The 17,222-nt window shown below is 37.2% G+C and overlaps 1 protein-coding gene across 1 annotated transcript in view; it reads left to right on the top strand.

Moving 5' to 3' along the window:
• LOXHD1 (lipoxygenase homology PLAT domains 1) overlaps window positions 1-17,222 on the top strand; it is a 159,703-nt gene that overhangs the window by 59,927 nt on the left and 82,554 nt on the right. Inside the window, exons 16-17 of the mRNA XM_056824393.1 lie at window positions 2,066-2,228; window positions 6,534-6,688. Coding sequence (XP_056680371.1) covers window positions 2,066-2,228; window positions 6,534-6,688 — 318 coding nt within the window. The remainder of the gene's footprint in view (window positions 1-2,065; window positions 2,229-6,533; window positions 6,689-17,222) is intronic.

Raw genomic sequence — 17,222 nt, 5'->3', positions numbered from 1 at the left:
ATGCCAGTAGACTAATGTAATAGACCAAGAAGATGGTAATGAAGGCTTGTAAGAAGGGTCATCAGTGAGAATAGAAGGAAAGAATGAACCTGAGGGAATTGAAGAGGAGGAATTGGCAGGATTTTTGTTACTAATTGGATATGAGACATGAGGGAGAAAGAAGAATCAAAGATAGGCTCCAGGTTTTAGAAATGGAAACTGGATGAAAATGATGGTGACTCTGAAAAAAAAGGTGAATTCAGAAGGAGATCTTTGGAGAAAGGTACTAAGCAAGGTTTATAACCTATTGAATTTGAGGTGGAAACAGATCTGGTAGGAGTCAGAGATGTGGGTCAAAAGTTAAAAAGGGAATCCATTACAGAAGAAATACATCCAGGAGTTAATAGATAGGAGTCTGCATAAAGATGGTAGTTGTTGGAGCTGTGAGAGCTGTGAGAATGAATAAGATCTCTGAGAGAGAGAGACAGAGAGACAGAGAGAGAGAGAGAGAGAGAGAGAGAGAGAGAGAGAGAGAGAGACAGACAGACAGACAGACAGACAGACAGAGAGACAGAGACAGAGAGAGACAGAGAAAGACAGAGAGAGAGACAGAGAGACAGAGAGAGAGAGACAGAGAGACAGAGACAACAGAATGTAGGGGAACATCCCACCTTAAGGAATTAAAAAGAGGAGAAATCAGCAAAGAGGACCGAAAAGAACAATTTGAAAGGTAGACTGAGAACTAGGAAGCTGATATCTCTGTAATCCAGGAGGGGAGGGCATTTCAACTAACTGGAGGCAGCCAAGATTGTGAAAAATAGCATAGACGAAAGAAAAGGAGAGCTGAAAAAAATTGGATTTGGTCATTTGAAGGGTATCAGTATGCTTTGACAACCCAGTTTCAGCAACATGATGGAGGGCATAAGCTAGGCATCAAACACTTGAATAGAGTAGATAATAGGAAAGTGAAGACCTGGAGTGAGCATGAGTTTTTAAAGATGTTTGTCAGTGAAAGGGCAGGAGATGAGTCCAGTCATCGATGTCTCCACCCTCCACCCCACACTGGGTACAGACATACATACCTCCCAGGCACATCAATACAGATACATGGCTACATAGCTACAAGCATATAGACATATCTATACAAAAACATGTCAACAACCCCACAAGTACTTGCCATCTTTAATATGCCTCTTCTTTCAAATGCCTGTCCTTGTGGTTACAAACTGGCCAAGTGGCAAAAGTAGACTCAGGACATCATGCTATACCTATGGCAGCCTTGATAAAGGCCAGCATTCTCCCTTGTGCCACTTCTAAGCTCTGGGATGGGTTCAGGGCGGGCACCACTGACTTTGCAAATAACCTCAGCTCTCCTCCTACCCCCCTCCCCAACGTACATAGCCTTGGCATGGGTGCTCTGGGTCAGAAAACTGAGCGATTTCAAGTATGAGAACATTCGTGGGGAAGGAGGTGGAGCAGTAAGGACTTCCAGAGGGCAGTAGCAAAAAATAAGGGAGGCAGAGATAGGACCAAGCATGGAGCTTGCTGACTCTGGTCCTGCCATTGGTTTTTTATGTTCTTGTGGTCCTTGAACTAAATTTAAAGACTGGGAAAAATGAGCATTATTTGAAAGAGACTAAGTATATTCCAAGGGAGGAAGGTATGAGTAAAAGTTGTAAGGTGGAATGGCATTAATTGTATGCAAAAGTATAGCCTCAAATGTGGGCATAACTCTGCTTCCTTGTTGAATTAAAATAGTGTGTCCTCAGGGAGCTTACACTCTTGTGTGAGGAGCCAATTTGGGCAAAAGAAGTTTAAAAATAATCACAAAGCAACAATTACAAAACTCAATAGTTTCTCAAAAGATAAAACCTAAGAAAGAATATAATGGAATGGGATTTGTCAGGAAAGCCTTTGAACAATTGACCTGTTGCCATTTTTGCATAAACATATGGTTTCATGATACAAAATTGTCCCAGTCAACAGAACCTCCTGCTGGAGTATGAACTTGCTTGTTTAGGGACTGTTGAACTGGGCACTTTCCCTATTGAAGGTTAGATTTATTTCTTCTTCCCCTTTGCTCTAGGGATCAGAGACTGTGACATTCGCCTGTGATCGATGGCTTGCCACCTCTGAAGATGACAAGAAGATTATCCGAGAACTGGTCCCATTTGATATGTTTACTGAGAAAGTAATGAAAGACGGATCTTTAAGACAAATTTATAAGGAAATAGAGGAACCTCTGGATAGTAAGTATAATGTCAGGATCCATATTCTACCCTGAACTTCAACCCTTGATGTTATGAAATTATGAATTTTTCCAGATAAATGACAATTTGACCTTTAAGCAATAACACATAAAAAATATTAATCATATAGAGTGAACATTTTTTCTAAAACATATTGCATACTCCCCTGCCTCCTTAAACAAAAAATACTGAACTCATCATTTAACTTTGCCTCGAGGGTTTCATCGTGAGCATTAACTTCTGTTCTGGACAATAATACACTGATGTTTTCAGTTCCTATTTTCACCTTACATTAAACGATCCCAGATTGCTATGCTTTCTGAGAGCTTGTGTCTGCTTTCATAGTTTTCCTGTCTCCTCCCTTGACATCAGACTTTTAGCTATCATCTCTCATAGCTGTCAGCATGCCATCTTGCAGCAGATTCGCTCTTAATTAGCTTCTTCTAATCTACTGTGGGCTTAAACATCAGAAGGCTAAGCATGTCAGAACTGTGTGTAAAATTAAAGTAAAAAATATGAAAAAGTGTGTAAGAAGTTCTCCCAAAAATAAAGCATGTATGATGACTTTTTGTAGATATATTTTGTAACATCTGTTTTGACAGCTCAGAAGCTTTCGATGCTCATATTAGGGCAACACATGTTCTGGACAGACATAATTGTTAGGCAGCTGAGTTTCAGTTAAGTGATATCAGATCTTACTGTATAAATCCAGGGGCTGGGGGTCCTGTTTGTCGATTATCTAGACCTCTGGCTCCTTCTTATCTCTTTTTTCCCTACTATCCATCTTTTAGCTATTCACTGACCATGAACCTCTTCTTTACTGAATAGAGAGGGTAAAGAAGAGGAGGGCATATTTATTTCAATTCATTTTTCTTTTTCTGATCTGCAGAACTTAGTCTGTCTTCCTCTCACTGCCCCTAATTGCCATTTTAATACAGCTATGGCTTCAGGCAGAGTATGCATCCTGGACGTTATGATTTGAACATATTTATGCACCTTTATCAGAAAGTTATCAAAAGTTGGTGCATGCTGCTAAAAAAAGTCAAAGCATGATTTCCAGGCCAATGGAAGCCAGAAAGCTTTTCTTTACTCTCAGCTTCTTTGACCTCCATACTACATCTACCAGTGTTGACCATGAACTTCTTGAAATGTTCTCCTTTTATTTCCATGACTTTAAATTAATTTTTTTTCTCTTGTGAGGGTATCTCATCTTTTCTCAAGGGCATCTAGGTGGTACAGTGATTAGAATGCCAACCTTGGAACCAGGAAGACTCATTTTTCTGAGTTTAAATCTGACTTCCAACATTTACTAGCTGTGTGACCCTTCTATTTGTCTCAGTTTCCTCTTCTGTAAAATGAACTGGATAAGGAAATGACAAACTAGTATCTTTGCTAAGAAAATCCCAAATCAGGTCACAAAGAGTCAAACATAACTGAAATAGTTGAATAATGACAACATCTTTTCTCCCTCTCCTATAAGTGTTCTCTAAAGCTTTTTCCTCTTTTATCTCCTCTCCTCTCCTCTCCTCTCCTCTCCTCTCCTCTCCTCTCCTCTCCTCTCCTCTCCTCTCCTCTCCTCTCCTCTCCTCTCCTCTCCTCTCCTCTCCTCTCCTCTCCTCTCCTCTCCTCTCCTCTCCTCTGTCTCTGTCTCTGTCTCTGTCTCTGTCTCTATGTCTAATTGTCTCTCTGTTTCTCCATTCTCCACTTGCTCTTCCAGCTCTTTCAATAACTTCATCCATTCTTTCCAGTTTATAAGTCACACCAAAAATCAACCTCATTACTTGACAGCCATGCCTATTTTTTGACTAAAAACAGGTTTACCCAACTTGACGACTAATCTTATTCACCCAAACTTGGCTCTAAATGACTTTTGGCCATTTTTTAAAAATTGAATCTGTCTTCAAAGAATGATGAATTTCCATCACTGCACATTTACAAGAGAATATATCACTGGCTCAAGAGGTTGTTCCAACAAAAAGCTAAATACTCCCATTACTGCTAGGCTACAGAGCCTCCCAAAGTAATTATTTGAAGGAGATAGCACTCATCAAACATGCAAATTAGGGGATGTGTATCTGTTTTCTAAGTTGTGCTAAATTATAATATATGCACTATAATCTGTATTGCCAAAATCGTGGCTCCTTCTTATAAATGCATTTTCAGTTATTACTGTATGCTCACAACAATCTATGAATAGACATTTATCTATTAAGCACCTACTATGTACCAGACACTGCGCTAAGTTCTGAGGATAGAGAAGGAGGCAAAAGACAGTTCCTACACTCAGGGAACTCACAGTCTAATGGGGGAGAGAACATGCAAACAACTATATTCAAGATAAATAGGAAATTATTAAGAAGAGGAAGGCACTAGAATTAAGAGGAATTAGTAAAGGATCCCTGAAGAAGATATGGGATCTCATCTTGGACTTAAAGGGAGCTAAGGAAGTCAGTAGGCTGAGTTGAAGAAGGAAAGTGTCCTAGATATGGGGGCCAGACAGCAAAAATGTCCAGAGCCAAAAAATGGAGTGGCTTATTTGTGGCACACCAGTGTCAATAGGCCAGTGTCACTGGATTAAATTTGGTTTAGTGTTGTGGATATTCTTCTATCTATTGACCTAAGACTTATCATCACATCTATGCACATACAACACCACCCCTACTTTTTCTACTCTCTCTGTCCCTCAAATATTCTTGGTTACCTTTTGGCAAAGGAGATAGAAAATGATGCAGCATACCATCAATTATCCAGTTTGTTCTATGATGCCACAGTGTCCTGACACCCTAAATGGACAACAGTGGTATAGACAAAATCCCTGGATAATTCAGACCCTGGGCAAACCACTTTGCTGCCTGAACTATCTATATTAGCCTACCTAAGTCATATCATTGATAGAAAAAAAATCCCCCCTCCTTTCTGTCCTATGGAGGAACCTTTCATGGCTGAATGGGAAGGAGAGCTCCCATACCCTAGTCCCTAGCTTCCAAGATCTTCTTGGGCCTGTAGAACAGAAAGGCTTTCTTGTCCCTCATGTTCATCTCACCTTTTTTTTTTTTTACTTCTAGTGTTCCTTGAATCTAGTTGCTGATCATTCATAGATTAGAATTTCAGTCTCCACAAACATTTGCCTTCTCCCCAAATTTGAGATACTATAAAATTCTGTGAACATGTCCCTTTTCATTTGGAATCCCAGGGGAGTGTCCTGGAAAGCTTCCTGAATTACCCTCTTGGGACCATTGCATGTTACTAATGTGCTATTAAAATTGCTGCTCTTTATAGTGTTTCTAGGGAAACATTTTTTCACTAACGATCAGTGCCTGAGGTGGGCATTGGGAGGGAGGAAGAATCCAGAAATAGCTACATCTCATTGCACATCCACATTTCTCAGCACCCAAGAGCTGAATCAGTTTTTCTAGCTCCTCCAAGTCCCAGAGAGGAAGAAAAATAAAGCTGTTTAATGATAGCCCCAGTGACATTGCATCACACACTGAGACCAAGGTTCAAAAAGACTTGCTTTCCATGGAGGCAAGATACTTACATTGACAGACCAATTACACCCTTTAGCTATTAGAGACCCAAGGCTGTTTATGTCTTGATGATGTCAATAAACGCAGCTGGAAAGTGAAAAATTCATTGAATTGCTTGTTTTGTCTGCATTGCAGCCAGAATCCAAACTCTGGCTTATATCAAGTTTAGCCAAAGGGGCCTTGGTAATTGTGAATCTTTTGAACAATAACAGAATTGTTTCAGATAGAAATCATTCATAGACTCGAAGCAATCTTAATTTCATGATGTGGATTTAGTGATTGTAACAAGAATTCTCAGTTGGTTATGAGAATTAACATTGGCAAACTCTCTTAGTCTAATCTTGATGTGTGTGTGTGTGTGTGTGTTTGGATTCATCTGTGTCCAGGACTGGGACTGAGATGGAATAGGTAGACGTTACCATTTGTATCTCTCAAATCTCTTTGAAAACTTTTGGGTGCTCTTCATATTCTCATAAGTACATCAAATAGGATATGGTTATTCTAAGAATATTTACATTTAGATATGTAACAAAAAGTAAAGGAATGATATATACTTATTGTCTATATCAGAAAGTTCTCAGCACAACATCTGAATCCTTTTCAGCAATCTTCTAAAGGATCTGGTTGATAGATCTGTTTGTGTACGTGTATATATCAGAACATCTCTCTAGTCCTATCTGAATCCATACTATGGATAAGGTTTGGGTCCATGTTGAAGGGACCTATGAATTTAGCTCTCTTGCACTGAGTTGTCTTTTTTCCTTTTCTCTTTGTGTAGTTGTTCACTATTCAATTCAGATATTCACTGGGAATATACCCGGGGCTGGAACGGATGCCAAGGTCTTCATCACTATCTACGGAGATCTGGGAGACTCTGGGGAACGGTATCTTGGAAAGTCAGAAAACAGGACTAACAAATTTGAAAAAGGAACGGTATGGATGGACACAATCCTGCCCCATCCCCTGATCCTTTCTTCTCCTCTGCTTCCATCCCCAATGCATCCCTGGATTATCTTTTTCCTAGATTTTGAGGCAAAGTCTTTAGAATTTTGCATTCACACTTCATGCTGTTTCCGTTGTACCTGTTAGGAATATTCCCTTCCCTCATCTCTGCCTATCCAAAACTTGCCTAATTTTCAAGACCCAACCATTATTCTGCCTCCCTTCTGAAGTCCTCCCCGACTATCCTAGTCTTCAATGATTTCTCCCTCTTAAATTCCTGAATTCTTAAAGTTTCTTTATTACTCACTTGCCCTATATTGTATGTAATCTTATATTATTATTTGTATTTTAATATGTACTAACCTTGCCTCTACAATTAGACTATAAGTTGTTGGAAGGGAAGAATTATGTTTTCTTTATATTCATTTCCTTCAAAGCACCTACAGAGGACTTTCTACTATAACCGTCATTAAATATTCAGCATGTGTCCACTTACAAATCACCCCTAGATCCTAGGGGCAGAGAGAGGTAAGAGATCAGACCCCAAATCTAGATGCATTTATAGCATGGTCAGGGAAACATAGCCAATTTTTAAAAAGAACTCTCTAGGACTATCACATGAAGACTGTTAGAAGAGTGATACATTCAATAATTGAAGTAGGAGTTCAAAAGAGAGTGCTTTCACTGGGCTGAGGAAGTAAGGGAAAATCTGATCCAGGAGACTGATCTCAAGATAGGAATAGATTCATAATGATTTGGGTGCTAGTCTCAGATTTGCTATTATCTAGCTATGTGACTTTTGGCAAAATAGGTAACTCTTGGCCTTTTAGTATGAAATATGGAGTTTGGTTTGACCTTCCAACTCAAATATTCTTGCTATTCTTACACAAGAAAGGGAGGCCAGTTGTGGAACAATGAAAAGAGCACTGATCCTGGAGTCAGAGGACTTGGGTTTAGAAGATCTGGGTGCTTACTACATGTGTGATCTTAGATAAGTCACTTAACCTCTCTGCGCCTCAGTCTCCTTATCTATAAAATGAAAATCTTAATTTATACCTTAGGCACTTTCTATCTCTAAATTAAGTTTTAGGTTCTGGAGACCTATGGTGGAGCTTCTATTGGACAGTGACCAAGGCCAAGGTCAGGAATGCTTTCTTCGTCTTCTCTTTCCTTTCCCCTCCTCATTCCCTCTGTGAAAGGGAACTCTTTATTCACTTTGTCTATTTTGAGTTAACACTTGGTTAGCACTAACTTAAGTACCCCTCCTTGGTACCGCACAAGACTGTGAAGTGTGAATCAGACTTTCATTTAGTACCCCTTCTTAGTACCTCACCAGACACAAAGTAAGAGCATTTGCAAGTCATTTGCTAAATTGGGTAACAACTCGATCAATCAAGAAATTGTGAATCCTTTTGATAAGAGTTTATACCTCCAGATGATAAGAAGTGGATCCTGCAAGACACTGTTCCTCTGGGTAGTGCGAGACAATTTGAAAGCTGTGATTGACCCCTGTGAAGAAGGGGAGGGACAAGAGGTCACTATAAATGCCCTGAATTTCTGGGGATAGAGGTCAGCTTCAGGAGTTGTCCCCCTTCGGCTCAAACTGCCTCTTGGAGGGAACTTGGATGAGTGAATTGCTGGCTTTCCTTTCCTGACTTTTGGAGAGAGATTAATTCCAGTTGAGGGTTAATAAGTTGTGCCAAGCTGAGTTGAGCACCAGAGCAATATTTAGTGTGATAAGCTAAATATCTTCTCTACCCTCTTTTTGTATTTCTCAACTTTCACTCTCTCCACCTATTTTGTAAATAAAAACTATTGAATCATTTTGACTTGAGCTATGTTTTAAGTTGACAACCACAATATTATTTATAATTTTCATATATTTTAGTCAAACCATTAATTTTAGTTCCTTACACCTCTTTGACTCTTCTCCATCCATTTCTATCTGTCTTTTCTGCTCCTTATTTTGCAACCCAACTTCCTTTCCTCCAAACTTAGTAACCTTAGGCTTGCCCATATCTCTCTGTGGCCATCATCATCTGACTCCATATATATATATATATATATATATATATATATATATATATATAACTAGAGGGGTTAGTTCTAAAACAAATAACAAGCCCCTACCTCCATTTGAAGAGCTTTTTAATGTACTTCATCAATTAACAAATATTCATAGAATACCTACTTGTACATTGTTTTATGTTAAACACACCAAACTAGAGCTTTCTTGTTTACTACCCTGGAGTGAAACTATTTATTAGGTATCTTGTGAAAAAGCCAGCAGTTGGGGGCAGCTGGGTAGCTCAGTAGATTGAGAGCCAGGCCTAGAGATGTGAGGTCCTAGGTTTAAATTTGGCATCAGACACTTCCCAGCTGTGTGATCCTGGGCAAGTCACTTAACTCCCATTGCCTAGCCCTTACCACTCTTCTGCCTTGGAACCAATACACAGTATTGATTCCAAGACAGAAGGTAAGGGTTTAAAAAAGTTATCAGTTATTATTATAATGGTCAAATAATATGTATAGCTAGCATTTAAATAGAATTTTTAGATTCACAACACATTTTATAAATATTATCTTATTTGATCCTTACAAAATCTATGGGAAGCAGATGGTATTGCTATTCTGATTTTACAGATGAATGTACTATGGCAGACAGAAGTTAAGAGACTTGCTCAGAGTCATACAGCTAGTAATTGTTAAAGGCAGGATTTAGGTCTTCCTAACCCCAGGTTCAATGCTCTATCCACTGTATCACTAAGCTGCCTCTCATTTTCAGAATTACTGATACTCATAAAAACTTCCCTATAGGTCTCTTGGAAATGTTCTAAGAATCAGCTGGAATTTGTTGTGTAACAGTCAACTCTTTGCCTAGTGCTTTGTTGTTTTCAAGGCATTTCTACATCACTCATTTTATCTGATCCTTATAACAACCCTCTAATAGAGTTAAGGAAAGAATCATGACATAAGTTGAAGAAACTGAAGCTCATTGGAGCCAAATGATTTCCTTACACAGTTAAAGAGGGTACCAAAATGGCAGGGTAGAGGCAAAAGCTAACCTGAACTCTCTCAACACCCCCCTCCCAACAATTTAAAAATAACTCCTTAACTTGAATTCTAGAGTGACAGAGCCAACAAAAAAATAAAGGGGGAACATTTTTCCTGCCCAAGATAACTTAGGAGGTCAGCAGGAAAGGTTTCTCTCACTGGGATGGTGGTTAGTTCCAATGTGTATGTAGTGCAGGTCCTCCTGCACTATCTACCACAACTCTATCAGCAGACCTTGGAGGTGAATGAAATAGTGGCAACAGCAGCAGCTTCAGAAGCTCTCAGCCCATAGATGATATGGAAGTCAGACAAATGGTCAGAGATTACAGGGTTCCATTGCTGGCACTAGGTTCAGAAGCCTGTTGCATTGCCAATGTGCTGTAGTCTCAGGTCACCACTGTATAACACAGTTACAGGGTGAAGAAGAGCATTAAAATTGTGGCCACAGGGGATCAGGTGTCCTTGTTTACAATTCCAGAGCAAAGAAGAGTGCTTATGGTCAGTTGCAAAGGTGAAGGAGCTCTGGTCTCAGTTCCAAGGCAAAGAGCACAAGTTAGGAGAACAGTAACCAAACCTCTCCTTAGATCATATCACCTTAAATACACTGAAAATTTACAGAACTAGCTCTGAAAACAGCAGCATGAAAAACCTGAAGCTTGAGACAGTTGCTCCTTCCACCCTGGGAGCAGAACCAAACTTTAACATAAAGTTTAAGGTCAGGAAAGAGATTGGGGGGAATGAATAAACAATAACAGAAAAAAGAACCTGCCATAAAAAAGTCACTATGGTGATAGGGGTTGATGATAGGGATTGATGATAGGTTGAGACACAAACTCAGAAGAAGACAATGATACCAAAACAACTACAAGTAATGCTTTAAAAAATAGTACAAATTGGATATAAGCCCAACAAGAATTCCTAGAAGAACTCAACAAATATTTTTAAAATCAGATATAAGAGGTGGAGCAAAAGTTGGGGAAAGAAATGGGAGTGATGAGAGAAAATTATGAAAAGAAAGTCAACAACTTAGTAAAAGAAGCACATGAATAAAAATGAAGAAAACAACAACTGTTGTTGGCCAACAGAATTGGTCAAATGGTAAAAGGGGCACCAACATCCATTTAAGAGAAGAATTCCTCAAAAAGCAGAATTGGCGGGGGGGGGGAAGGTATAGAAATTCACTAAAGAAAAAGATTAAAAAAAATAAAACTGGACAGATGGGGAAAAGGTATAAAAACTTAGTGCACCAAATATTGTCTTAAAATTAGAAATGACCAAGTGGAAGCTAATGACTCGATGTGATATTAAGAAACAATTTTAAAAAGTAGAAAGAATTTAAAAATGGAATAAAATGTGAAATATCTCTTCAGAAAAACAAATGACTTGAAAAATAGGTCGAGGAGAGATAACTTAATTGGACTAACAAACAGGTATAATAAAAAAGAGTCTAGACATCATCTTTTAAGAAATTATCAAGTAAAACTGCCCTGGTATCCTACTAGTCACCTCCTGAAAGAGATCCTAAAACAAAAACACCCAGGAATATTATAACAAAATTCTAGAGCTCCAAAGTCAAGGAGAAAATAGTGCTAGATTTAGCAATCACAAAAAAAATGACAAAATTAGATTAAGCAATGAGAAAAAGTATCATTCTTTGCAGATAATATTGATGACATACTTCTAGAACCCTAGAGAATCAACTAAAAAAAACTACTCAAATAATTAACTTCAGCAATGTTGCATGATAAAAAATAAATGCACATAAATCACCAGCATATCTACATATTACCAACAAAGTGTACCAGCAAGAGATAGGAAGAAAAAATCCATTTAAAATAATCATAGACAATAAGCCCAAAGATCCCAGTTTTGGGGACCAAAACCCACTATTTGATAAAAACATCTGGGAAAATTAGAAGACAGTATGGGAGAGATTAGGTTTGGATCAACATCTCACACCCTACACCAAGATAAACTCAGAATGGGTGAATGACCTGAATATAAAAAAGGAAACTTTATGCAAATTAGGTGAACACAGAATAGTATACTTGTCAGATCTTTGGGAAAGGAAAGACTTTAAGACCAAGCAAGAGTTAGAAAAAAATCACAAAGTGTAAGCTCAATAATTTTGATTACATCAAATCAAAAAGTTTTTGTACAAACAAAACTAATGCATCCAAAATTAGAAGGGAAGCAACAAATTGGGAAACAATCTTCATAACAAAAACCCCTGACAAAGGTCTAATTACTCAAATTTATAAAGAGCTAAATCAATTGTACAAAAAATCAAGCCATTCTCCAATTGATAAATGGGCAAAGGATATGAATAGGCAATTTTCAGTCAAAGAAATCAAAACTATTAATAAGCACATGAAAAAGTGTTCTAAATCTCTTATAATCAGAGAAATGCAAATCAAAACAACTCTGAGGTACCACCTCACATCTAGCAGATTGGCTAACATGACAGCAAAGGAAAGTAATGAATGCTGGAGGGGGTGTGGCAAAGTTGGGACATTAATTCGTTGCTGGTGGAGTTGTGAATTGATCCAAACATTCTGGAGGGCAATTTGGAACTATGCCCAAAGGGCACTAAAAGACTGCCCTTTGATCCAGCCATAGCACTGCTGGGTTTGTACCCCAAAGAGATAATAAGGAAAAAGGCATGTACAAAAATATTCATAGCTGCTCTCTTTATGGTGGCAAAAAATTGGAAAATGAGGGGATGCCCTTCAATTGGGGAATGGCTGAACAAATTGTGGTATATGTTGGTGATAGAATACTATTGTGCTCAAAGGAATGATAAAGTGGAGGAATTCCATGGGAACTGGAACAACCTCCAGGAATTGATATAGAAGGAGAGGAGCAGAACCAGGAAAACATTGTACACAGAGACTGGTACATTGTGGTACAATCAAATGTAATGTACTTCTCCATTAGTGGCAATGCTGTGATCCTGAACAACTTGGAGGAATCTACGAGAAAAACCACTCTCCATATTCAGAGGAAACACTGTGGGAGTAAAAACACCGAAGAAAAACAACTGCTTGAATACATGGGTTGAAGGGATATAGTTGGGGATATAGACTCTAAATGAACATCCTAGTGCAAACAACAACATGGATATAGTTGTTCCCACAGCCAATGAAATTGTGCATTGGCTGTGGGAAGGGTAGGTGTAGAGGAGGGAGAGAAATAAAGTGATTATTTTAACTACAAAAATAAAATAAAAAATAAAATAATCATAGACAATATAAAATATTTTAGGGTCTACCTGCCAAGAGAAACCCAATAAGTATATGGACATAATTTACAAGACAACTCTCACACAAATAAAGTCATCTAAACAATTGGAGAAATACGAATTGCTTAAGCATAGACTGAGTCAGTATAATAAAAATAACAGTTTTACCTAAATTAATTTACTTATGCAGTGTCATACCAATCAAACTACCAAAAATTATTTTAAAGAGCTGGAAAAAATAACAAAATTAATTTGGTAGAAGGAAAGATCAAGAATTTCAAGGGAATTAATCAATGCAAATAAATATCAAGGAAGGTGATCTAATAGTACTAGACCTCAAATGGTATTACAAAGTAATAACCATCAAAACAATTGGTACTGGCTAAGAATTAGAGTGGTGGATCAGTGGAATAAATTGGGTACACTATGTAACATAACAATCTAATGCATGATAAACCCAAAGATTACTAAAGATAAACCAAAGTTTTTGGACAAGAACTTACTATTTGACAAAATTTTCAGGTAAAACAAGAAAGCAATTTGGCAGAAACTAGATCTAAACCAACATTTCTCACTGTATACCAAAGCAAGGTGAGTCTTGTACCAAAATTGGGTACATGATTTAGCAGAAGAGTGATATCATAAACAAATTAGTTGAGCATTTAGTATTTTACTTGTTAGATCTATAGATAAGAGAAAAATTAATGACCAAACAAGAGATAGTGAATGTATCGGGATGTAAAATGGATAATTTTAATTACATTAAACTAAAAGGCTTTTTCACAAACACAACCAATGCAGACAAGATTAGAAGGAAAATGGAAAACTTAGAAGAAAATTTAGAGTAAGTTTCACTGATGAAGGCCTTATTTCTCAAATTTATAGATAACTGAGTCAAATCTTTGAGAATGTGAATCAGCTCTCCCATCCCCAATTGCTAAATTGTCAAAGGATATAAACAAGCAGTTTTCAAAAGAAGAAATCAAAGTTATTTAAAGTCATATAAAATGCTCTAAATCACTATTCATTAAATAAATGCAAATGAAAACAACCCTAAGGTGTAACTTCATAACTATCAGACTGTCTAATATGATGGAAAAGAAATACAACAAATGTTGGAGGGAATGTGGAAAAATTGGGACACTAATGCATTGTTGGTGGAATTGTGAACTGATCAAACCAATCTGAAGAGCAATTTGGAACTATGCCCAAAAGGTTATAAAACTATACATACCCTTTGATGCAGCAATACCATTACTAGTCTTAATTTCAAAGAAATCAAAGAAAAAATATTTGTATAAAATATTTATAGCAGCTTTTTTGTGTTGGCAAAGAATTGGGATTCAAGGGGACGTCCATCAATTAAGGAAGAGATGAATAAATTGTAATATGTGATTGTGTGGTATACTATTGTGGTACAAGAAATGACAAGCAAAATGCTTTCAGAAAAACCTGGGAAAATTTATATAAACTAATACAAAGTGAAATAATTAGAACTAGGAGAACACTGTATACAGTAATAGTAATTATTGTAAGGATGATCAACTGTGAATGACTTTTTCTATTATAATCAATTCAATAACCCAACACAATTCTGAAGGACTTATGATGAAAAATGCTCTACACCTCCAGAGAAAGAACTGATGGAATATAAATACAAATCAAAGCATATTTTTAAAAAAGGCTTATTTTTCTTGGGGTTTTTGCCTGTGTTTTCTTTTACATCTTAGACAATACAGAGATATGCTTTTTATCCTTTCCCCTATACAATCTGTATCAAATTCCTTGCCTTCTGAATGAGAGAAAAGAGGATTGAAGAAAGCAGGGAAAGAAAGAGGGAGAGAATTCAGACTTTGAAGTTAAAAAATTGAATGTTAAAATTTTTTGTGATGTGTAACTTAGAAATATTTAATAAAATAAATAAAAATACTTTGGGTGGGGGGAGTAAAGTCACACAATTTCTGTCAGTCAAACTTAGAATGCCTTTTTAACAGATTGTTATCTTCTGAACTGTTCCTTTTATTTGTAGATACAAAAAGGACTTTAGAATTATTAAACTCAGGCATAAACCTAGATGTATACTATCCTGAAGCTAATCTTAATCACTGGCCTCTGACCCCTTGCATTTTGACCAGTCTCAGATTGTCTTGGAAGTCTCTATTTCACTAGAAAAAAGACGGTGATTAAAATATACCTCCTCTTTACCAATGCCAAATCCCTGGCCAAGAGCAGTATACATATACATTTTATAACCACTAAAAACTTTAGAACAGGGTTCAGTAGGGAAGGCCTGATGAGAGTTCACTTAGACTGCATACACCAATAGTCATTGCTTAAAGAAAACTGAAATAATCTCTAAACTAATTTAAGAAGCTGCCAGTGTCCAAATAGCCCGAAAAAGGTGGAATGTCTATTCTGTGATTGTGTGGGTGCAGTTTCAAAATAAGAATGAGAGATAGGGACTATCAGAAGGGTAGAATTGTAGCTCTGATGAAGTAGCTAAAATTAAATGAATGAACAAAAAAACAAACCTTATTAAGCACCTACTATATGCTAAGAGTGATGACCAACGAAAGGAGTTTTAATCTGAGGAACCACAGCATGATGAGCTGGTCCACAGGGCAGATATTGTAATAGCAATATTGATTTTATCCCTGTGCCAGGAAATAGGTAAAAAATCTCAGTCCCCATGAGCAGGCAGGACAATTGGCATTCTGTGATCTGGAGCCAGCTAGACGTAGGGCTTTGAATCTAAATTCATTCATCAGATAAGAGTTTCCAAGTTAAACTGGGACATTGTTTTCTGGAAGTCTGATTGGGTATTACTCGTGCAGAAGAAAGAGCTAAATATGGTTTATAGTAGATAGTGTGTTTACACACACTTCATCTGAGACCCTGGACACATGGGTCTCTATGAAGTTCTACTACCTCAGAAGTTTCAGGACCACAGACAGCTCCTATTTCTTCTGATCCTTAAGCCTGAGCAGTGTTGGCTACTGTGCCAAGTCTTTGCCATTCATACATGAGGAATGTGCTGAGGGTGCTTACCTGCATGGGTTTCATTTCCATTTCCTTCTTCTATTTTCCATTGTATTTGCATTAGTATTTGATTGTCAGCACCAGTTGTGAATCAGTTTGTATGCTTCTTTTGTGTTTAGACTGAATTATTGTCTTCCTTTTGAAGTCACATTTCAACAATACTCTTTCGCCTTTCTTCATCCTTTTCTCTTCCAATTTTTGCCACTTTTTAGGCCAGCTAGCTCATCTTTCTTATTATGTATGGTCAAAAGATTGAAAGATGGAAAAATGGGAACTTGAGGGACCATATAGATTTGTTTTTTTCACCTCATTTTACAGATTAGAAGACTGAATAACTTAGAGGAGTGATCCCAGGGCGTATAGACAGGAAATTGGGTATAGAATTCTGGTTTTATTACTATAAGCTTTGCCATTTAACCTTTTGGGTCCTCAGTTTTTTTGTCTATAAAACGGGAGCAATAATATTCATTCTTCCTCACAAATTAGGATATATGTGTGAAAGTTCTTTAAATATCAAAAGCTCTTCTCCTTGGGGTTGATGGCACAATGTTATATGCATAAAATCATAGAGAATAAGCAAGGAAACAAATTGAGACAATGAATAGCTTCAATAAAGTAGCAAGATATAAATAAGCCTACAAAATCAATCAAATCCTTATACCTATAACAAAATCCAGAAGGAATTAATAGGAAAGGAAACCTCTTTAAAATAAGTACAAAATGAATAAGAGAACTAAGAGTCGATCTACCAAAGGACATTCAAAAGCTGTATAGATATAACTGTAAGATACTCTTTAAAGAAATAATACATAACTTGAAAATGAAAGAATATTAAATACTCACAAATAGGCCACACCAATTTGACAAAAATGACACTACCTTAGTTAAGCTACTGACTTACTGTCATAATAATCAAATACCAAAGGGGATATCTTGTAGAGCTGGAAATAATAATAGAATTCATTTGGACCAAAAAATATATTGAACATCAAATAATGAAAAAATTAGGAATGAAGGGGAAATAGCACTTCTCAACCTCATAGTATACCAGAATATATTAACTCACTTCCTAGCTTTGTGACTCTTGGCAAGTCACTTAACTCCCATTGTCTAGCTTTTACCACCTCTCTACCTTGGAACCAATACACAGTATTGATTCTAAGATGTAAGGTAAGGGTTTAAAAAATAAAG

Source organism: Monodelphis domestica, chromosome 3, assembly GCF_027887165.1.
Source record: "Monodelphis domestica isolate mMonDom1 chromosome 3, mMonDom1.pri, whole genome shotgun sequence".
Lineage (NCBI taxonomy): Eukaryota > Metazoa > Chordata > Mammalia > Didelphimorphia > Didelphidae > Monodelphis > Monodelphis domestica.
This window is presented reverse-complemented; position numbering and strand designations above follow the sequence as displayed.